This window comes from Neophocaena asiaeorientalis, unplaced genomic scaffold (genome assembly GCF_003031525.2).
Source record: "Neophocaena asiaeorientalis asiaeorientalis breed wild unplaced genomic scaffold, Neophocaena_asiaeorientalis_V1.1 scaffold138, whole genome shotgun sequence".
Classification (NCBI taxonomy): domain Eukaryota; kingdom Metazoa; phylum Chordata; class Mammalia; order Artiodactyla; family Phocoenidae; genus Neophocaena; species Neophocaena asiaeorientalis.
This window is the reverse complement of record NW_020172632.1, coordinates 4,947,316-4,971,350: the sequence shown is the minus strand read 5'-3', so window position 1 is coordinate 4,971,350 and position 24,035 is coordinate 4,947,316. Positions and strand designations below refer to the sequence as shown.

The following is a 24,035-nucleotide window of genomic DNA, read 5'->3' as shown; positions in this document are numbered from 1 at the left end:
GAGTCCTGCGTACCGCAAAAAAAAAAAAAAAAAGCTCTAAACTCCAACTCAATTTTTCCTTGTAAAGGATAATTTAACTTTGTTTATTACCAAAAAAAGCATTAAGTAAAAGAACAAGGTATAAAAATCACTCGAAAACCCATAAACCAGAAATTAATACTATTAATATCTAGTGAACTTCATTTTTTCAAACCATCTCTTAAAATATATACATTATATACATATATGTACACATATATACAGATACACACACAGGAAAAGTTTTACAAAAGTGGGTTTATATGCTATATTTAGTACGTCTGGCAAATTAATTTTACTTGGATTTAACAAAAAAAATCTAAAAGTGAAGAAATGTTCAACTTAAAAATTTTTTCTACAAGAGAATCTAGTTCTAAAAGACTCCTTCAAAATTAAGGACAATTACAGAAAACATTAGAGGCTGGAGTAATTTTTTTCTAGCTTCTTGTATGTTTTAGATATAGTATATGACTCCTGTCATAAAAAATGAAACCAGGACACTTAAAAGAGTTCCCCTACTTCCTGGTTATATTATTCATATATAGACAATGTTCAAATATTTCATTTGTCTTACGATAATTTCCCATTTTTATTTTCTATTTATTTTTTATTTTTTTGCGGTACACGGGCCTCTCACTGTTGTGGCCTCTCCCGTTGCGGAGCACAGGCTCTGGACGCGCAGGCTCAGCGGCCATGGCTCATGGGCCATGGCTCATGTGGGATCTTCCTGTACCGGGGCACGAACCCGTGTCCCCTGCATTGGCAGGCAGACTCTCAACCACTGTGCCACTAGGGAAGCCCAATTTCCCATTTTTAATTTAAAATTTCTAAAATGTTTACTACCATTTCTTTTACTGCTTCTTTTTTTCCTGAGTCCTTAATTTGATTCATTTCTTGCTGAGTAAATTTCATTATCAGGCAGTTTTTTCCCAAGTGATTGTATGCTTTTAAGCACTTGCATACTCGAGAATGTCTATTCCCTTTATATATTAAGGACAACTTTGGCTGGGTGTAAAGTTCCTGGCACACTTTGTTTTCCTGACCTTTGGAGCCTTTTGCTTCTCTGCCTTAATGAAGACCTGAGATCATCCTGATCTTTTCCCTCACTATACATGGCTTGATTTCTCTGCTTGGATGCCTATATAATTCTTTATCTTTTAAATCAAGGCGATTTTTCTTCTATTTGAATTTTTAAAGTTTGATTTGCTCAATTTTGTTTATCAGCAATGTCAATTATACACATGCAGGATTTCTTTTCATGTCTTCTTGATTATCTCTATACCTTTTTATTATTTTCCATTTTTTCCCCCTCCAGCCTATTTTCTCTATGCCTTGTCTATTTTGTATTTTGGGTTTTCTAATAAGACTTTCAGTTTCCCAATTTTCAAATCTTTGTTTCTTAAATTCTGCCATGCTTAATTTCCATCTCTTATCTTTTAATCTCTTTGAACTTGTATTCTTGCATTTTAAAAAACAGATTATTTTATCTTTTTTGTCTGTGGAAACTTGTTACTTTTAACTTTTGGCTGGGAGTGGCCAGCATCTGTGATCATTCTTTTCTGATTAATGCTTATTTAAACTTAGGTCAGTCTACCAAAAATAATGGAAAGGGGCTAGAGGAATGAACTTTAAGTTGGGTTGTTATATTGGAAGCCTCTCACCAAATCCATTATTTCCTTTGCCTCTGAGAACACATATCTCTTCATTCCTTAGTATTCCTTAGTATTAACAGGTCATTGTGCCCTATGGCAAAGCTTTTAAAGTTGTGGGAAGTGTAATCAATTCAGTGGTTTGCACCCGATAGTAAAACTGATACTGCATAAGAAATATCAGAATGTATTTTGCACAGGGAATACGAATTTTTTCCTGAAATTTGTTTTAGTGCAGAATATGTATGAGTTCAGAGGTAAGATGTAAAATGTGTCTCTTAACATAGGCTAGTCAAAAGTTGTAAAGCTATATAGTTCCAAGGCCTCACTCATCCAGTAGGCTAGCACATAGTTGACAGAAATGGTCCTTCAGCAAAGTCTGTACTAAATTCATCTCCTCTACAATTCTGTAATTTATCAAAATGATCTCTAGAGAGAGGTTTGACACGTCCCACTCTTAAGTATGCTTTAAGTTTATGCTTGGGGAGGTTTATTTCTGGTATTAAAAATTATTGGGGGGCTTCCCTGGTGGCGCAGTGGTTGAGAGTCTGCCTGCCGAAGCAGGGGACACGGGTTCGTGCCCCGGTCTGGGAAGATCCCACATGCCGTGAAGTGGTTGGGCCCGTGAGCCATGGCCGCTGAGCCTGTGCGTCTGGAGCCTGTGCTCTGCAACGGGAGAGGCCGCCACAGTGAGAGGCCTGTGTACCGCAAAAAAAAAAAAAAAATTATTGGGGTTTTGGGGTGGGTTTCTAAATTTTTATAGTTTAAAAATAAAGTATAATTTTAAAATTTTATTTCAACAGTATACTGGATGATGACTTGGTTGGTCCAAAGGTCATTCAGCCAGCATACATTTCTTTCCATTTAGAACACTTTGATAAAGAAATAACTGCTAGGACTCTATAGCAGATACAAATAGAGGTGCTTATATTTAATTTTTAAAGGCAGTCCTATATATAGTTGTATGATGAACCATAATAGCTCTTATGGACCTTTATTAGCTCAGATATTATCAGGAGAGCAATCAGTGAAGAACATGAAATCTCAACTATGATCCCAAAATGCTTTAATATTGATGCAAAAGTCCTTAAGTTCAACAGCAAGCAATAGGATGTTTATCCTATGACCAAATATGACTTCCCAAGAAACTGGATCCTGTGAGGCAGTTGGTCTTCACAATTCTTGCCAAGGACAGAGCTGCAGGAAATCATTTGATCATTTTTTCCTTTTTAAAGGAGGAAAGGTAAGAACAGGTAGACAAAACTCTTCTAGCAAAGACTCCAACACCCTCTTGATTATCAATACCCGTGGACACTATTCAGTCCTTATTTTACTTCTGTGTCCTTAGCTTCTAAACCCACTCTATTTCCTCTACCTTTCTGAATGATTCATTTCAGTTTTCAATCGGTGTTTGCACTTCTTCCTCAACAGTGTTGTTGGTGTTGCCTATGATTACTGGCTTTTCTTACATATACATACATCTCCCTGGGCACTGCATTCAATTCTACACCTTCCACAATTACCTAAACATTGTCAATTCAGGGTTGGATCACTGTGCTTTTATTTACGATGTATGGGCTTTATCTAGATATACCTTAGCTGTCTCAAATTAAACTTCAAGTTAAACTGAATGCATCATTTTCACTACTACCACAACCCTCACTACCTTACCTACCCCTCTAAAACCTGGTCTCTTCCTGCTGTATTTTCTGGTTATGTGAATGGTGCTGTTGTCCAGCAACTCAAGTTAAAACCCTGAGTGGCATTAGATACTTTTCTCTCCATCAAATTTTTTCAACCTAGTTGCCGTACTACTACTGTCTAGATTTGATAATGTCAATGCCCATAGTATAAAGGCGCTGAGCACCTTAATCTGGAATTCAAGGCTGTGGGGAAGAAGAAAAAACACTGTGGAAGAACGCTATATAAAAAGTGTTAAGTTTTACTGTTTGTTGAACATTCAGTGCAACTGTTAAATGATCCAGAAGAAGCCTTACAAACTGAATTCATTCTTTTCTTATAAAGCTGCTGCTAACCAGTCAGTTTCCATGTTTATTACCACTTGCTGCTGCTAGAAATAAAACTTGGAGCTAATATATTTTACTGACTTGGTTTTTTAACGGTACAGCAAGCAGCAGCACAAATCTCAGGATTCTCAGAACAGTTCTAATCAGTGTAAACCAAAACTAAACCACAGAAAAACAGGAAATGGGTGTGTCAAATTTAATAACAAGAGGGTTACCAGGTGGCCACATCCTCCCCTTGTTTCATACCTTCTGTTCCAGTCCATTCTACCCTCATAAATTTGAGTACAAACAAGGTTGGTTGTACAAAGAGGTCAAAAGCAGCCCTTAGGAAGCATTATCTCTCAAACAAACATGTGGATTATGATTCAAAACAAGATACAAAACTCAGCACCTCTTTCATTTAAAAAAGAAAAAGTGAAGAAACTTTTGGTTAAAAAAAAAAAAAATCCAGAATATTCTCATAGCTGCCTGGGGAGTAGATCTTCATTCTTGCACATAGACAGATGCCTTTATCTCCACAGAAGGCCACTTGGACTAAAACCAAGTGAGTCCGTTACTCATTCCCTCTCCGGCTCTTCTTGTGGCTTTTCTTAGATCTGAAATGGCAACACATACAAATCATTAAATTTAACAGCTGTTTGGGAACCTGGGCAAGGACTTTTGAGGAAAACTGGGATATGCTAACACTGATGGGGACAGAGATGATACCCAACATTCATAAATATACTTGGTGTTTTTATGTTCAAGAGTAACACCAAGTTAGGCATTATTCTCCAAAATTTACCATTGAGGAAATGACCTCTGAGAGATTGAGTGCACCTAACAGTGTACAGCATATAGAAGTTTCTAATAAAAATTTATCAAATGAAAGTGACTTGTCCAATGTCACTCAACTGTTAAGTGTTAAAAGTTGGGACTGAACCCCAGGTCTCCTGAGATTAAAGCTCATGCCTTTATCGAAAGCTGCAATCCTACAAAGGAAAAACAAAACACAGTATATATAATTCTAGTAATTTTCAGGGCAACTGCCCAACTCTGTCCTGTAATTAAGGAGAATTCCTGAGTGTCTCCATCAATACAAGAAAATTTCAGGTCCACCTTAGTTGTAATTGGGACTTTAATTTCTGAATAAAGAGTGAAATTCTTAAGTCAAAATAGAGGTTAATCCATACCTTTCAGGAGACTTTGAGTGGCTTCTGTGTCTGTGACTACGGTGATGACCTGGGGAAGAAAAGGCTATTGAATGAGATTCTACCCTCCTATTCCTCCACTGTCATTTCTCCCAATTCCTTTCATTAGCTTAATATTTTTTGGCCTATGATAGGGACACTGTTGGTAGCAGAGAACTGAACTCACTTCATATGTATTCACAAGGCTTTATGGCTAAATTTCAAAAATATCACATTGGGTATTTACAACTAATCTGTTAAGTCTTACTCCTATAATTTCAGATGAAAAAACTGAAGCTCATCCTCCTATCAACAAAGCTGGTAAGTGACAGTTAAGATGTGAAGTCTAATTTTCAAATTCTATATCCACTTCCTTTTTTCCTAGACAATAATAAAGTAAGGTACTGCTGTACTGCAGGAGGCTAATTGCTCCTATTACATTTCTTTAAAACAACCAATAGCAAAAGGCCCAAATGCTATACCTGGAGACTTGGAGCGGGATCTATGCCGTCTATCTCGGGACCTGCTGCGATGACGTCTTGGACTCTTGCTCCGATGCCTTTCTCGGCGAGGGGAGGGGCTGTGGAAATAACTGGTCAGACTCCCACATCTGTCCGACAGTATAAACACAACAACAGCATCCCCTTCCCCAAATCCCTATCCTTCATCACAAGTCACTAAAGGCCTACCTCCTTCTTTTGGGAGACCGACTCCGCCTATACGGGAAGAAAAAAGAGAAAGAAGAACCTTAGTAGGTGCACTGGATATCGTAAATTGCAAAAATTACCCCAATTCTTCACCCAACTCTGTTATCCATGTCCTTTGTCATGTAACTTTAATACCCTCTGACTCCAAGTCTGGGATTGGCCACGTGACTTGCTTTGGCCAATGGGATGCTTGTACATGTGATGCAAGCAGATACTGGAAAGATACTTGCATGGTTGGGCTTGTTTGCTCTTGTATTCTGCCACTGCCATGGGAACAGGCCTAACCTAGCCTAGAATGTGACACACATAGAGAAGAGATGAGCTGCTCCAGTCATCGTAGCTAAGGCTGTCCTATACTAGCCAAAAGACAACTGATTGCACCAGATGAGGGACCATAGTTTATACTCAAAAAACCTCCTATCTAAGCCCAGCTTAAACCACTGACCACAGACCTGTGAACTAAATAAATGTCTGCCACTGAGGTTTTGTGAGGGGTGGTTTTGTAGCAACTAATACATTGACAAGCAGACATTATCCATAGGCTGGCATTTTTCCTTCCATGAAGGCCAAACTTCTATGCTACAGTGCTTAAAGTCTCCCTGGAAGAGGCCAATGACTAGGGCCCTAACCTTCTGGGAGACCGACTCCTACTCCTCCGATAGCGTAGTGTGGGAGAGCGCCGGGGCTTGTCCAAGTCTCGGTAGCTTCTCCGGCGGTGATCAGGTGACGGCACTCTTTCCAACTGGAAAAGAGTTAGAATGGGTCAGTGATGAGCACAGGCTTATAGACAACCATCTAGGAACACAGTTTACACTCTCCTCCCCATTCCGTCCCAAATTCCACCTCCAAATGACTTTAAAACAGTAATTTGAATACATGGATAACCCTAAGGACAAAACAAGCAAAATTTTTGTAATGTTTCTAATCCATTATTGTTTAGTGCTGGTACCATTATTCTGGGACTATGTAAGAGTAGTGAGAGGAAAAAAAAAAAAAAAGAGTAGTGAGAGGTAAGTAAGTATGCTTCTTAAGAAGATGGGATTTCCAACGTGAAAGAAAAGAGATGCAGGTGTAAGATCGATAAGATTAATAAGTACAAACTCATAGTGTACTTGAAGCTTAAAAAAAATTTTCCTCTAGCTTTGTTAACTGTAAAGTCCTAGAAACACAGCTGTAGCAATGAGCCCAGACTGTGGTCTCTAAATATCATATCCCAATTAATGCAACCAAGGGCTTCTTGGAAAACTGGCTAATTCTAGGTCCAGGCTAGAAGGTAACAAGACATGACTAGAACATATATCAGAAAGCAAGGGGCTGAGACTATCTATGATTGTATCAAAAAGCCTCACAAGTCAAGTTGAGGGGCCCCCACTGGCCAAAGATGGGACAATTTGAGCATCAACAAGGACAATAATGGTCCAAAACACACCAAATATGCTTAAATCCATGAACTCACAATGTTACCAAGGGCAAAAGAGCTTTCCTCCTTGGGAGGATACTATCAAATCAACTCATTATTTTAAAAACTGATAAAGGGAAATAATTTATCTTACCTTATATAAACTGTACCTATGAAAAACTAAATGTTGATTTGGGAGGTTTCTCTTTATAGCAGTGTTACAGGTAACAAATGATGAAGAAATAATTAGAATATCACCATTTTACAACCCCTAATGGATCTAGGCAAAGATCATCAGTGGCTCCTAATATTACAAAAAGAGAGACAGCCAGACTTTGCTCATCCCGGGGGCAGTACACACTATTACCTACGAAGTAGTGTTGCTCCACTCCAAAGGGGATAAAAACCCCAAATCCAATTAAAGCCTCTAGACTCAAGTACTAGTTTACAGAAAATACAAGGGACAAATGAACATGATAAGTGATACCACAGGGACACAATCACAAAAATACAGATTGTGAGAATTTGTACAGAATGTTATGACCGGATATATTTAAAATCTGCAAGAGGAAAAATTAACAATGGATGGAACTGACACTACAAGATGAACCAGTTACAATTTATGGACCTTGTTTGAATACTAGTTCAGACTTAAAAATGTAGGATAGCTGGGGAAATGTGAACACTGAATATTTAATGAGATTAAGGCATCATTGTTCATTTGGGGGGTGATGATGGTATATAGTTTTGCTTAAAAAAGGGGCCCTTGTCTTTTCTGAAATATTATGAAATATATGATGGCTGTGATCTGCTTCAAGGTAACTGGTGAGGGACAATTGGGTAGAGATGTGGAGGAAACAAAACAGCTGAGTTGATCATTGTTGAAGCTAGGTGATGGGTAGATGGAGGCACATTCTCTCCACTTTGGTATATGATTAAATTTTCCATTAAAAAAAAAAAAAAAGAATGCCTACTTTTGGTCCTCTCACCACAGAAGAAGCACCTCAGCCTTGCCTGGCTTTCAATTCATGAATGATTGCACTTCCTTTAGCACTTAGATGGAGCCTACTAGCTCAGAGCTACACTTCCATCTACACTGTCTCAGTATCCATAGGCCAGAATTCCTTATATTTCCCCCAGCCTTTTTCTATACATATTCTTATAATTTTAATCACAAATGTTTTAGATCCTTTTTTTTTTTTTTTTTTAACTTTACCACAATCATTTCCACATACTTTTTTTTTCTTTGGGCCACACCACACGTTATGCCAGATCTTAGTTCCCTGACCAGGGATCGAACCCACGCCCCCTGCAGTGGATGCGTGGAGTTTTAACCACTGGACCGCCAGGGAAGTCCCTATCATATACTTCTCATAATACTTTTAATGGCAGCCTAATAGTCTGTTGAATTGCTATAATAGTTTACCTGACTGCAACCTGACAGCTTGCTTGTTTTCAACTTTTCAGCATTTTAACAAGTAGTGAAAGAACATGACCATGCAGTAGGTGGTTTTTTCCCCCTAAACTAGGCTTACTCCTTAGTATGCATTCAATTATGAAGAGTCTTGTTTTTGTCCGAAGTATTTATTTTAATAGCTACCACTTATTAGGCAATTATGCCCCAAAGCTAATGGCTTTATGTATATAATATATAATTTCATTTAATGCTCACAACAGTCCTAAAAGAAAGGTTTCATAATCCTTGCTTTATAGAAGAGAAAATGGTGATTATGTAATTTGCACAAGATTATACAGCTAGTAAACAGCAAAGCTGAGATATGGATCAAGGTCTATTTAACTCTAAATCCTATACTCTTAATGACTACATATTGTATTTTTTGGTTGAAGAAAGTTAAAAATTAAAGTTTGAAAACAAAAAAGACCATTCCCATTCCCTGTAACTTTCCCTCCTCCAACCCTTAAGCTCCCAGGTGTCTGACCTTCTCATCCTCTTCTTCCTCCTCTTCGCTGGACTCCACGTCATCCATGTCTTCTTCTAGAGCACTAACCCGAGGCTCCAGTTGCTCAGCTTCCTCTAGCACATAGCGTTTCTACAGAGAACACAGTGAGAGTTGGGGGGGCTTGCTATCTCCTCTATGTCCTGAAGCTGCAACACTGGGCTTCTGGGAGTGAGAGAAAACCTATGGTGCAGCAGGTGAGGCAATTTCATTTCAAAGACATCCTAGACAATTCAAGATTTTCCTAAGGAGTTTCGCATACCTGGAATCTATATATATATTTTTAAGTTCCCCTGTAAAGAGATAAATACAAAGTGGAAGAGAGCATCACTTTTCTATTGCCTCTATTCCCTGTGATCTTATATTCTAAGGTCACTAGAATATCCATCAGTATAGGTATAGCCTTGAATAAAAAATATGGGCTTCACACACAAGGGCCAATAGTTTGAGACTGTGTTGGCTGGTAGTTCTGCCAGGAGAGGCTCAGACCAGAATCTAACCCAAGAGATCCACTGAGACTCAGCCCAGTTTGGGGGTTTGGGTCCTGCTCTGAAGTAGCACCAACTCTCGACTAGACCCAGGATTTAGGGTAGCTGTCTACAGACATGCATTTTGAACAAGGCTCAGGATATAAACAATCCATTTCCTGGTTCCATTTCTTCTAAGATGTGGCTTAGCAGTCCTTACTGAGTGACTAAGGACCTGAAAGGAAAGGTGAGTTTAAAACTGACAAATGGACTGGGTCATAAGACCCCTTACCATTTTTTGTGCCAAGGACATAGAGATCATTGGATAGCCCTAAAATAAATAGTAACATTTGTTCTCTATTTTGCTCTCACTCATCACTAACAAAATTCTATGACGATTAGGAGAAATGAGACAGAGATGCCATTTAGTGAAATCAATCCCTTGAGAAAGGGCTCCTTGGAAAGGATCACCACAGTCTGGGATCTAGGACTGCATCAGACAGGGCGTCTAGAATCCCTAATGTTCACCAGACTTGGAAGTGACTGAAGTCAGTGTATTAACTTACAGTATTTGTGTTTGACAAAATTAGAATTCATTCCAGAGCAACTCCTTGCCAATGTCAGGGCACATGAGAAGCTAAATTGATGCCCTATGAGTTGCTTAATAGGAACAGAAATCAAAGCAGAAGGTGGTCTTAAGGGTCATTTCATCCAGGACATAGAGAGGCCCACACCAGAACACACCCCTTGGTGACATAACAGATATCAGTCATATTTCAATTTCTCTCTCCTCAGTGAGGGTTGCTTTGTGGTCTTTCCTTCTAGCCTCCAGGCAGACTACCTCATTTGCATCAATATGCTTGCTTAGAGATGACCGAGCTTTGGAACCCTTAGTTACAACTGACTGCACTTCAGAATATTCCATTTCTTGCAGTATTTCTAAAAATAACAGTAGCAGCTAAGGATAATAAATGTGAGAATTGGGCCCTGAAATCAGGTTTTCAGATTTTAAATGTCATTCTTTTCACTACACAGTCTACAGTAGCCAATATGGGAAAGAAGAAATAATTTTCAGGATTATTTTCTAGGATTTTCTGTAACTGAGTCACTGTGGAGGAGGAGTGGTTCATTGCATTTAAGTGTGAGCACTCATCTACCAACTACATTTATCCATCTGGTTTGCTGCCTCGAGCAAATTTACCTCACCCATTTATTATGTATCTGTGATCCATTCTATTCTCTACTTTGAAGTTTTTCAGATCCCTTTGATCTGTTTTTTATTGAGGTGAAATTCACATAATACACAATTAACAATTTTAAAGTATAAAATTCAATGCTATTTCATGACCACCTCTCACTAGTTTAAAAACTTTCTCATCACACCAGAAAAACACTCCATACCTATTAAGTAATCACTCCTCATTCCCCCTTTCCTGAAACCCCTGGTAACCGCGAATCTGCTTTGTCTCTATGTATTTGCCTAGTCTGAATATACCGTATAAAGAGAATCATATACTATGTGACCTTTGATCTTTAAATTATTCCTTTTAGTTTATATCTAGCAAGGAAATGAGCACCTCAAAAGCAGGTGGGATACAGCAAATTGCTTCAAAATTACTGAGCTGCAGTAGGATCAAAAAAGAGACCTGAAGTTCTGGATCCTCCCAGTTTGGGTTTCTGTGGTTGCTTAAAACTTAAGAATTTGCTCCCATCCCCCATCTTAAACACTGTTTCTGTGACCCTTTCATTAATGCTGCTGATTCTTACATAAACATCAGAATAAGAGAATAGTAGAGCACTAAGAGCAAAAGACTCTTACTCTACAGGTATTCCAATGACGTTTGCAATACATTTTATAGTTTCACCGAGGTATAATCGATACACAATAAGCTGTACATTTTTAAAGTATACAATTTGATGAGTGTTGAGTTGTACAGTATACAGCTGTAAGCCACTACATCAATATAATGGATAAATCCACCCCACGCAACAGTTTACTTGTGCTCCTTTGTGATTTCTCATTCCCTTTTCTCCCCACTCCCTTACCCTGCACCTAGGCAACCACTGTTCCTTTTTGTCACTATAGTTTACATTTATTAGAAAGGAATTATACAGTACATACAGCTTTTTGTCTTTTTTCACTCAGCACAATTACTTTGTGATTCATCCACGCTGTTGTGCATCCATAGTTCATTTTTGCTGCTGAGTAGTACCAATGTATGGACACATCACAATTTGTGTCCATTCACTTGATGGACATTTGGGCTGTTTCCAGTTTCTGGCCGTTACAAATAAAACTGTTATGATTATCTGTGCTTATGTCTTTGTGTGGACATGAGCTTTCATTTTTCAAGTAAATACCTAGAAGCGGAATAGCTGGATTGTATGGTTAACTTCTTAAGAAACTGGCAAACTTTTCCAAAGAGTACTGTACCATTTTATATTGTCACCAATAGGATATGGAGACTTCCAGTTCCTCCACATCCTCGCCAACACCTGATAGGGTCAGGGTCTGATTTTACACATTCTACTAGGTATGTAGTGTATATTACTGTGCCTTTAATTTGCATTTCCATAATGATTAACGGTATGGAATAACTTTTTATGTGCCATTGGCCAACTATATATTTTCTTTGGTAAATGTCTGTTAGAATCTTTTGTTCATTTGTCCACTGAGTTGTTATTCAGTTCAACAGTCCTTTATATAGTGTAGATTCAAGAACTTTGGTGGATATATGTTGCGCAAATATATTCTTCCAGTCTGTGGCCTGCCTTTTTAGTTTTGTAATAGTGTCCTTTGAAAGGCAAGTTTTTAATTTTTATAAAGGCCAATTTATTAATTTTTAATAAATAATTCATGGTTTATGTCTTATTATAGGAATTTGTCAAACCCAAGGTCACTAAGATTTTCACCTATGTTTTCCTTCTTTATGTTATACTCTTAGCTTTTATGAGACTATTATCCCCTTCAAGTTTATGAGCTAAGGGTAGAGATTCATTGGTTTCCATATGGCTATTCAACTGTTTTAGCACCATTTGTGGAAAAGATTATCCTTTCTCAATTGTATTGCCCTAACATCTCTGTAGAAAACCAACTGACCATATATATGTACACTTATTTCTGGTCCCTTTACTTTGTTCCATTTATTTACTTGTCTAGCTTTAGGCCAACACAACACTGTCTTGGAATCAGGTAGTGTTTGTCCTCCTAATTTGTTCTTTTCCAAAGTTGTTTTAGATATTCTAGGTCCTCTGCATATTCATATAAATTTGAGAATCAGTTTGTCAAGTTATATCAAATTTTATTTGGACTTTGACTGGAACTGAATTGAATCTACAGATTAATTTGGGAGAATTGACAACTTAACAATTCTAAGTCATGGTATAAAATATACCACGGACATGATATATCTCCATTTACTTAAGTCTTCTTTCATTTCCATCAGTAATGCAATGTTTTATACTTTTAAGTCTTACACATCTTTTGACAAAATTATCTTTAATTATTTAAAAAAAATTTTTTTTTTCCCCGTACGCGGGCCTCTCACTGTTGTGGCCTCTCCCGTTGCGGAGCACAGGCTCTGGACGCGCAGGCTCAGTGGCCATGGCTCACAGGCCTAGCCACTCCACGGCATGTGGGATCTTCCCGGACCGGGGCACGAACCCGTGTCCCCTGCATCGGCAGGTGGACTCTCAATCACTGCGCCACCAGAGAAGCCCTATTTTAAATTTTTTGATGCTGTTGTAAATGGTACCTTTTTAGCAAAATTTCAAATTCCAGTTGTTTATAGCTAGTGTACAGAAATACAACCGATTTTTGTACATTGACCTTGTACCCTGCAATTCTGCATAAACAGATGAATGGGTAAACAAATTGTGGTATATCTATACAATGGAATACTATTCAGCAACAAATGAAATAAAAAACTATTGAAATGTGCAACAACATGGATAAATTTCAACTCTCCACTATAGACCATTCCCTTTCTCTTTAGGCTACCTACTATATCTGTTTTCTCTTTGTATTTTACAATATTATTTTAAAAATCATATGCTGTAAGACTCATTCTTGAAAGATGCTTCATGGACAATCATTTCTCACTAGGAAAGGGAGGTAAGACGATAAAGATGATATTTAAGGTGGGTCAGTCTCCCATTCCTGACCTTCCTTTCATCTGTTTTATATCCTAGATTTTTATATGAAGATCAATTTGAAAAACTGCTCACAAAGCTTAAAAACCTACTCTACTACAATCTCCTTAATAATATAACATTTTAAAGAACAAAATTTTCTTGTGTTATTCACTTTTAAAGCCCTACCCTTCAATCACTTTTTCTGTTTTCTTCTCACTCCCAATCTCCTATCTTTCTCATAGACATGAAGACTGCTAATTAGGAGGACCATAAGAAAAAAGCAAACAACCCCATTAAAAAATATGGGCAGAAGAAGTAAATAGATATTTTTCCAAAGGGGACATGCACATGGCCAACAGGCACATGAAAAGATGTTCAACATGACTAATCATCAGGGAAATGCAAATCAAAAAAACCACAATGAGATATCACCTCACACTTGTCAGAATGGCTATCATCATAAAAAATGCAAATAACAAATGTTGGCGAGGATGTGGAGAAAAGGGAACCCTCATATAGTATTGGTGGGAATGTAAATTGGTGCGGCCACTGTGGAAAACATTATGGAGGTTTCTCAAAAAAAATAAAAACACAACTGCCATATGACTCAGCAATTCCACTCCTGGGTAAATACCCAAAAAAACCCAAAACCACTAATTTGAAAAGATACATGCACACCAATGTTCACAGAAGTATTATTTACAGTTGCCAAGGCATGGAAGCAACCTAAGTGTCCATCAACAGATGAATGAATAAAGAAGATGTGGTACATATATACAATGGAATATTACTCAGCCATTAAAAAGAATAAAATAATGCCACTTGCAGAAACATGGATGGACCTAGAGATTGTCATACTGAGTGAAGTCAGACAGAGAAAGACAAATATATGATATCACTTATATGTGGAATCTTAAAAAAATGGTAAAAATGAACTGATTTACAAAACAGAAATAGTCACAGATGCAGAAAACAAACTTATGGTTAGCAGAGGGGGAAGAGTGGGGAGAGATAAATTGGGAGATTGGGATTGACATATAAACACTATTATATATAAAATAGATAACTAATAAGGACCTACTTACTGTATAGCACAGGCAACTCTAGTCAATACTCTGTAATGACCTACATGGGAAAAGAATCTAAAAAAGAGTGAATATATGTATAACTGATTCACTTTACTGTACACCTGAAACTAATACAACCTTGTAAATCAACTATACTCCAATAAAAATTTTTTTAAAAAACCTAAAGTATATTGTCATAATTACATTAATTTTTTATAAAGAAATATAATAATATATGTATATTTGGAACAAAAAAGAAAATGCAGTATATATATACACAATGGAATACTACTCAGCCATAAAAAAGAACGGAATTTTGCCATTTGCAGCAACATGGATGGACTTGGGGGATATTATTATTATTTTAAAATTATTTATTTAAAAAATTTTATTTCATAATGGAGTACAGTACAGTGTACAGTAAAATGATTCAGCTGTACAGTAAAGTGGTTCAGTTATACATATACTTGTATCTATTCTTTTTCAAATTATTTTCCCATTTAGGTTATTACAGAGTACTGAGCACAGTTCCCTGCGCTATACAGTATTGGAGGATATTATTCTAAGTGAAATAAATCAGACAGAGAAAGACAAATACTGTATGATATCACTTATATGTAGAATCTAAAAAATACAATAAACTAGTAAATGTAACAAAGAAGCAGACTCACAGAGAACAAACTAGTGGTTACCAGAGGGGAGAGGGAAAGGGGGGAGGGAATTAAGAGGAACAAACTATTAGGTATACAATAAACTCTAAGGATATACTGTACAATGCAGGGAATATAGCCAATATTTTATAATAACTATAAATGGAGTAGAACCCTTAAAAATTGTAAATCACTATACTGTATACCTATAATTTACATAATATTGTACATCAACTATACTTCAATTAAAAAAAAAAGAAGATTCTGAGCTCCATGGTGTTTTATCATGTATGCATGTAAAGAGATCTTTACACACATTTTATTGTGTACTGTGTATTGTGTGTGTATGACCATTATCTCTTACCTGTAGCCGGGGCAGAATGATATCACAGACTCTCTCACTGTGCAGTAGTTCATCAATAAATTCATCCACATGCATCAGTTCAAACTCTGAAAGAAAAATAATAAGCTCAAGTAACTAGGAAATAAATTTAAATAGCCAAAAAGTAAAAGAAGTGTAAGATTCTTTATGTAAGGTATCTAACAGGGTACTTGGTATAGAAAGTGTGAATTCTCTGCAGCTTCCCTCTGCCTGCACATTCACTAATAAAGCTATTGCAGTGTGGCAGTTACACTGAAGGGACTACTGTCAAACCTGGGCTCAAACTACAGCCTTTCATATTCTTGTCATCACCACCTATCTTCATTCATTCAACTCCCTTTTATTGAGGCCATTTATGTGCCATGCCTCTTCTAGGAGCTGGGGATAAAGGGATGAATGAAGCTGTCCCAATTAGCAGGAGAGACACAAAAAACAAGCACAAAGAGTCCTGAATTGTAATGGGGAAATGTTCATGAATAAAATTTATAACTCAAGTACAATTTCTCATGTGAACCCACTAAGTTCCTGAATATAGAATATGTATCTTTTCCCCTGCATGGGTCAGCAAACTTTTTTTAAATTGATGTATAATTGACTTACAACATTATATTAGTTCCAGGTGTACAACATAGTGATTTGCTATTTTTAAGAATCATGTATCTTATATGGTAAGTGGAGCAATAGCTTCTTAGAATTTCTATTGTAAACATTACCTTAGTTCAGTGGTTCTTGGTTCTTAGTTCAGTAGTGTTGCCCCCTGCAACTATGGGGTGCTTTAGTGGGTAGAAGCCAGGGACGCTGCTAAACATCCTATAATGCACTGGACAGCTCCCCACAGCGAAGAAATATCTGGCCCAAATTGTCACTAGGTTTAAAACTCCTATCCTAGTTTAACATAATATAGTCATAACTAAGTAATTTCATGATGGCCATGACCATGTCCATCTTGTTCACCATATTATTTTCAGTACATAGCATAGTACCTGCCATAACATTGACACCTAATATGTATTTATTCAATGAATGAATAAGTTAATAAAAGTTTAAAGAATAATACCAAATTCTTAACTTCTACTCCTTAGTGTAATATGTAGAGGGTAAAGGCAAATGCTACTAGTCTTTTGTTATGATACTAAGTGAGAAAAAGTTCTGACTGCATTCCCTGAATCCCATTTTACCACAAAATATGTCTCTTTGTAAAAGGTATGGAGCTGCCCCTCCTGGATACACTTATTATTTTTCAGTGGGATTCCTACATAAGCATGAGTACAGTCTATATACTGCAGGGTGAAGTATCGTACAAGAGAGGCCAGTAGAAAGAACTGTGAAGGTGTAATGTATGGAAAACTAACCTTGCCTGGGAGGTCTGGAGAAGGATTTTACAGTGAAGGTCATTCAGGAGCTAGGTCTTTATGGGATGGAGCACATGATGCAAAGCAAAGATTAACATGAGATGCAGTTGGAAAGACAGGCAGACGGGCAGACTGGGTAAGGTCGAAAGGAAGCTAGTAGTCTAATGGAGTGCTACTCCCCATGAGAGAGAAGGAGGACCTGACTAAAGGCAGTAACAATCTGGATTAAGAGCAACACTCACAATGTATGTGACAATGTGACACTAGAGATACTGGTGAAATAAAAACTGGCTCAGGGATGAAGGTCTAGACACCTGGCACCATACTCACCTCCATTTCGGTTCTGGCTCTTGATTTTTCTATAGTCGTTGTATAGAGGCTCCAAGTACTTGTAGCAATCAATTGCAGTGCCTGTCAACCTCATGTAAAGTGCTCCCAACATGCGGACATACCTGACAGATAGATGACAGTGAAACAACAGGCCATCCTACAAAGTTCCTGAGTTTTACAACTGGCTTTTCTCATGACAGTAGTGGATAAACAAGTTCTTTCTTCTCTTTGGCAGATGAGAAAGCTAAATTTTTAGAAGCAGCATGGGGCAGTAGAAAGATAGCTAAAATATGGAGACCTGTGTTCAAGTTCTCATTCTACCACTTACTGGCTGTGGTTACTTAGGATATGCTGCTCAACTTTCAGGGTCTATTATATCATCTGTAAAACTAAGATACAACCTATTTACTTCATGGGATTATTTTAAGAATCAAATGAGATACTAAATTTAACAACCGAAAGTATAAGATTTATTTACTAACAATACAACCAATTTACATAGACATGAATATACAAATTGTTGCTAGGAAGCAGAATGCTGGTTATGGAAAAAAGTCAAAGTCATCTGGGTTCAAATTCTGATTCCACTATTTACTAACTCTGTAACACTGGGCAATTTACTTGCTTTCTCAATCCTTATAAAATGTACCTGATAGTCCCTAATTTGATGGCTTGGTGTATTAAGTAAAAAATGTAAGGTGCTAAGCATAGCATATAGCTAGCACACAGTAAGTGCCTAATAAAAGTTAGCTGTTTTCTAGCCATTAATGTTTGTAAGATTCCTTTCTTCTCCCTTTCTCCTATATCCCAACTACCCACTCAAATCTCCACTTGGATAAAGAGTAGGCATTTGAAACTCAACAGTTTCTGTATATGACAAACAAAATAGAGTGGCAAAGGATATGGACACTGAAACTAGCTTTGCCACTTACCAGCATTTGCCCTTGGGGAAACCAATCTCTCTCTGCCTCAGTTTCCTCCCCTATATAATAGGGATAATAATTTTACAGGGTTTTGTGAAGTTTAAATAAATTATTATATTAAATTTTTTAGAATAGAGGGTGGCACATAATAATCTATTATTATGTCTGTCTCCTATACTTGTCTGTGAGCTCCTTGAAAATGGATTATAACATAATAAGAGCAGCTTATATTTTTGGGCCGTACACCCTGCAACAGGCACTGTGTTGGGAGATTTACTGTTCTGTCTTCCTTAATCCTCACATCTATCCTGAGTTGCTATTACTGTTTCATTTTATAGGTAAATAAAGTAAAATTTAGAAAATTAAGTAACTTCTCCAAGGTCACAGTTAATAAGTAACATGGTCTGGACATGAACCTACATTTAACACCAAAGTTTCCCTCTTCTTTACCACACTATGTTGTTTTCTTCATCCTTAAGCATTCACTGCTACCAACATATTAGGCACTCACTTCTGCTTAATATATGCTCAGTGAGTTTGTGAAATACTGTTTTTTTTGGGAAAAGCCATCAAGACTGAGACAGTGAAGGAGAAGGTCAATATAATCAAAACAGACAAAACAAAAACTCAAGAGGCTCAAGAGCAAAATCCCAGAGTGGAACTCTGTGGAAATGAGATACACTGTTTTCACTCCTCTTAACTAAAGCCAAATTCTGGACCATGAAATTGAAGTTTTTATATTAGCTAATAAACATTTCACTCACTTGAAATCTTCATTTTTGATAAACTCTACAATGATATCCTTCTCGGGTTGAATCTGAAGCATCTTCAAGGTCAAACACAGAAAGGGAGTTGGCTTTATGTTGCCACCATAGACACCACCCACAAATCTTAACTCCATGGCTTTATCGACAACAAGTTCAGCTAAGAAACAAAAACAGAGTGGCATCTCAGACACATCAGGACTAAGCTTTTCCAGGTTTGAAGTGGAGAGAAGTTAAAGCTAGTTCAACGTTTGGTGCTCCTGAATTAACAGTTTAATATTAGGAGAACAAGAGTGTAATAATAATTAATAATAATAGCAGCAGTCAATATACACTGAAAGATTATTATATAACAGGTACTCTGCTAAGCATTTCATATTATTTCATTTAATCTTCACAACAAGCCATGGAGGTAAGTTCTAGCACTGCCCTTGTTTTCAGCCAGGAAAATGAGGGCTAAGAAAGATTAAGTGATGTGCTCAAGGTCCACAGCCAGAAAGTGGCAGGGCCTGGGTTTTAATCCAAGCAGTCTAACTTCAGAGTCGGTGCTTGGCATCATGTTAGGAGAAAAAAAAGCCAGATTAAGAGTTAGAAGAAACAAAACAATAACAACAAACAACTCCTCAATAGCTACACAACCTTGAGCGAACTTCATCTAGACAATGGGGATAATAACCTTCCAATACTGTTGTCAAAATCAAACACGAGGGAAATACAGATCAATGGAACAGAGATAAACCCACGCACCTATGGTCAACTAATCTATGACAAAAGGAGGCAAAAATATACAATGGAAAAAAGACAGTCTCTTCAATAAGTGGTGCTGGGAAACTGGACAGCTACACGTAAAAGAACGAAATTACAACACTCCCTAACACCATACATAAAAATAAACTCAAAATGGATAAAAGACCTAAATGTAAGACTGGACACTATAAAACTCTTACAGGAAAACAGAGGAAGAACACTCTTTGACATAAATCACAGCAAGATTTTTTTGGCGCACCTCCTAGAGTAATGGAAATAAAAACAAAAATAAACAAATGGGACCTAATGAAACTTAAAAGCTTTTGCACAGCAAAGGAAACCATAAACAAGACCAAAAGACAACCCTCAGAATGGGAGAAAATATTTGCAAGCGAATCAATTGACAAAGGATTAATCTCCAAAATATATCAACAGCTCATTGCAGCTCAATATTAAAAAAACAAACAACCCAATCAAAAAATGGGCAGAAGACCTAAATAGACATTTCTCCAAAGAAGACATAAAAATGGGCAAGAAGCACATGAAAAGATGCTCAACATCACTAATTATTAGAGAAATGAAAATCAAAACTACAATGAGGTATTACCTCACACCGGTTAGAATGGGCATCATCAGAAAATCTACAAACAAATGCTGGAGAGGGTGTGGAGAAAAGGGAACCCTCTGGCACTGTTGGTGGGAATGTAAATTGATACAGCCACTATGGAGAACAGTATGGAGGTTCCTTAAAAAACTAAAAGTAGAATTACCATATGACCCAGCAATCCCACTACTGGGCATATATCTGGAGAAAACCATAATTCAAAAAGACACATGCACCCCAATGTTCACTATAGCACTATTTACAATAGCCAGGTCATGGAAGCAACCTAAATGCCCATCAACAAACAAATGGATAAAGAAGATGTGGTACCTATATACAATGGAGTATTACTCAGCCATAAAAAGGAACAAAACTGGGTCATTTGTAGAGACGTGGATGGACCCAGAGACTGTCATACAGACTGAAGTAAGTCAGAAAGAGACAAACAAGTATCGTATATTAACGCATATATGTGGAATCTAGAAAAATGGTACAGATGAACTGATCTGCAAGGCCGAAATAGAGATACAGATGTAGAGAACAAACATGGACACCAAGGGGGTAAAGCGGCAGAGGTGGGGTGGGGGGTGGGGTGGATGTGGTGGTGTGATGAATTGGGAGATTGGGATTGACATACATACACTAATATGTATAAAATAGATAACTAATAAGAACCTGCTGTATAAAAAAAAAATCAAACACTAGGGACTTCCTTGGTGGTCCAGTGGTTAAGACTCCGCATTCCCAATGCAGGGGGCCCGGGATCGGTCCCTGGTCAGGGAACTAGATACCACATGCCAGAACTAAAGATCCCACATGCCACAACTAAGACCCGGCTCAGCCAAATAAATAAATATATTTAAAAAAAAAAATCAAACACTAGCTGTGTGAACTAGGGCAAGTCATTTCACTTCTCTTTGAGCCTGTCAGTTCAAATTTGAATAATAAAGGTACAAAGTTAAGGGCTATAGTAAGAATCAAATGAGATAATAGAAACAAATGCTAATACCTACCTGACACACAGATAATAAATAAATAAATAAAGGTTAGGTACTATTAATGGGAAATCACTTTATAAATCAGACTTCTCCAAGTTCCCTTAGGATAATTTCTATATTAATTCATTCCATATTACAGTTGGCAATTTATAGTTAGGTGTCAAGTAGCAGAGATACAGGTAGAGGGATAAAGAACAGGGACACAATGACTACTCTTATGGAGTTTACAGTCAGGCAAGGCAGAAAGCATTAAAAAAATATATTAAAAGTGTGATCAGTAGTTGAAAGAAGATGCAGAATGCAATGAAAATATATAACAAGGGAACGTAACCTAGTGTTGGGGGGGAAAAACGTCATGAGTTCACTTTTGCACATATGGAGTTGGCATGCCTTGGAATCAGAGACTTAGATCTCAGGGAGAGATTTGGGCTGCAGAGATAAATTTAAAGGCATCTATATATATGAGGTAACTGTGGTACGGATATCATCCAAGAAGAAAACTATGGAATGAGAAAAAGCCCCCAAAGTAAACCTTACATGACTCCAAAATTTAATGGCGACCCAGAGAAACAATATGACTCGTCCTTGGACACACAGCTAGGATGGTGGCAGAGCAGTAACAGCAGAGCAGTAGTTAACAATGGTAACAGCACCACCGCCACCACTGATTACTGAGTGCTTTTTATTAACATATAGCTGTAACTATACCAAACACTTTTTTCGTCTTGTTTATGTTTTCCTTTGCTGTGCAAAAGTTTTAAAGTTTCATTAGGTACCATTTATTTTTATTTCCCTTTCTCTAGGAGATGGGTCAAAAAGGATCTTGCTGTGATTTATGTCATAGAGTGTTCTGCCTATGTTTTCCTCTATGAGTTTTATAGTGTCTGGCCTTACATTTAGGTCTTTAATCCATTTTGAGTTTATTTTTGTGTATGGTGTTAGGGAGTGTTCTAATTTCATTCTTTTACATGTAGCTGTCCAGTTTTCGCAGCACCACTTATTGAAGAGGAAGTCTTTTCTCCATTGTATATTCTTGCCTCCTTTATCAAAAATAAGGTGACCATATGTGTGTGGGTTTATCTCTGGGCTTTCTATCCTGTTCCATTGATCTATATTTCTGTTTTTGTGCCAGTATCATACTGTCTTGATTACTGTAGCTCTGTAGTATAGTCTGAAGTAGGGAGCCTGATTCCTCCAACTCCATTTTTCTTTCTCAAGATTGCTTTGGCTATTTGGGGTCTTTTGTGTTTCCATACAAATTGTGAAATTTTTTGTTCTAGTTCTGTGAAAAATGCCAGGGGTAGTTTGATAGGGATTGCATTGAATCTGTACATTGCTTTGGGTAGTATAGTCATTTTCACAATGTTGATTCTTCCAACCCAAAAACATGGTATATCTCTCCATCTGTTTGTATCATCTTTAATTTCTTTCATCAGTGGCTTATAATTTTCTGCATACAGGTCTTTTGTCTCCTTAGGCAGGTTTATTCCTAGGTATTTTATTCTTTTTGTTGCAGTGGTAAATGGGAGTGTTTCCTTAATTTCTCTTTCAGATTTTTCATCATTAGTGTATAGGAATGCAAGAGATTTCTGTGTATTTTGTATCCTGCTACTTTACCAAATTCATTGATTTTCTGGTAGCATCTTTAGGATCCTCTATATATATAGTATCATGTCATCTGCAAACAATGACTGCTTTACTTCTTCTTTTCCGATTTGGATTCCTTTTATTATACCAAACACTTTTTATACATTTCATTTAATCCTTAGAACAACCCTTTGACCTTTAAGTTCAGTATTACTATGCTCGTTTTACAGTAAAGAAAGCCACAGTTCGCTGGGGTAACACAGCTCCAAAAGAGGAGCCAGAATTAAAGACCAAAGACTACCTGGACTATTTCTCTGAATAGCATATATTTATATTAGGACTGGGATGTGGAAATACTGCAAATGGTCCAGATTTGAGTATAGGAAGATCATGAATTGGTTTCAAGCATACTGACATTCCTTTAAGACCTTCAGGGTCCCTGTGCTTAACACTGTTTGGAACCCAGCAAGTTATCATTAAACATGTAATGACTCAAAGAACCGCAACGTGACACCCTTCCGAATGAGGTCCTATCAGATCCATCTGTGTTCCCAAAGCCCAACACAAGTCTAGGCACAGAGTAGGCGCTCAGATTTTTCTGAATGACTGTCAATGATTCCCCTCTAGTCTCACCCCCAGGGGCCAGTCCTATCGGACTGGTCTGGAGAACTGGGCCACAAGATGACCGGGGTTGGGGCGGGGGGATCGGCGCGCTCTTGCTCACCTGTAAGGCCAAAGCACTCCTCTTTCCAGTATTTGGACTCATAAATGCGCGTCCGAATGATCTTCTCCACCAGATACTGAGGGTTGGTGCCGTGGATGCTGTGCGCATCTTTTACAGTACGGTTCGCCATTTTACACCTCCTTCCGTTCTATTTCCGTCGGGTCCTTTAGGACGTCACATCCAGGTTAAAAACCCGGAGTGGAATGGAGAAGGATGGAGGAAGTCTCACTAAATAGTTTGGGCGACCATCTTGAACCCGGAAATGTTTTAGAGTCGGGCACTTTCTTGCGTGAACGGCGTAGCATACGGAATCAATGATGACCTCTGCCCGTTGACGGATGTACGTCCTGCGTCCCCTCCTTAGATGGGCGGGGCGGAA

At 37.6% G+C, this 24,035-nt stretch overlaps 1 protein-coding gene across 1 annotated transcript; it reads right to left on the bottom strand.

The window, feature by feature from the left end:
• Nucleotides 1-2,577: 2,577 nt before the first annotated feature.
• On the bottom strand, nt 2,578-24,003 carry PRPF38A (pre-mRNA processing factor 38A). Its single transcript, XM_024739327.1, has 10 exons — nt 23,657-24,003; nt 18,997-19,156; nt 17,310-17,431; nt 15,610-15,695; nt 8,910-9,020; nt 6,200-6,312; nt 5,553-5,579; nt 5,346-5,443; nt 4,867-4,915; nt 2,578-4,290 (listed from the first exon to the last, which is right to left on the bottom strand). Exons 1-10 carry the CDS (start codon nt 23,784-23,786, stop codon nt 4,248-4,250), a joined length of 939 nt encoding a protein of 312 aa, XP_024595095.1. The 5' UTR covers nt 23,787-24,003; the 3' UTR covers nt 2,578-4,247.
• Between the last annotated feature and the right edge of the window lie 32 nt (nt 24,004-24,035).

Coding starts and splice junctions, on each gene's coding strand:
- PRPF38A (XM_024739327.1), bottom strand. CDS start 23,786: ATGGCGAACCGTACTGTAAAAGATGCGCACAGCATCCACGGCACCAAC. Junction 9,021..15,609: donor TCATTCTGCCCCGGCTACAG/GTAAGAGATAAT, acceptor TGTTCTCTGTAG/AAACGCTATGTGCTAGAGGA. Junction 6,313..8,909: donor AGGAAGAAGAGGATGAGAAG/GTCAGACACCTG, acceptor ACTCTTTTCCAG/TTGGAAAGAGTGCCGTCACC.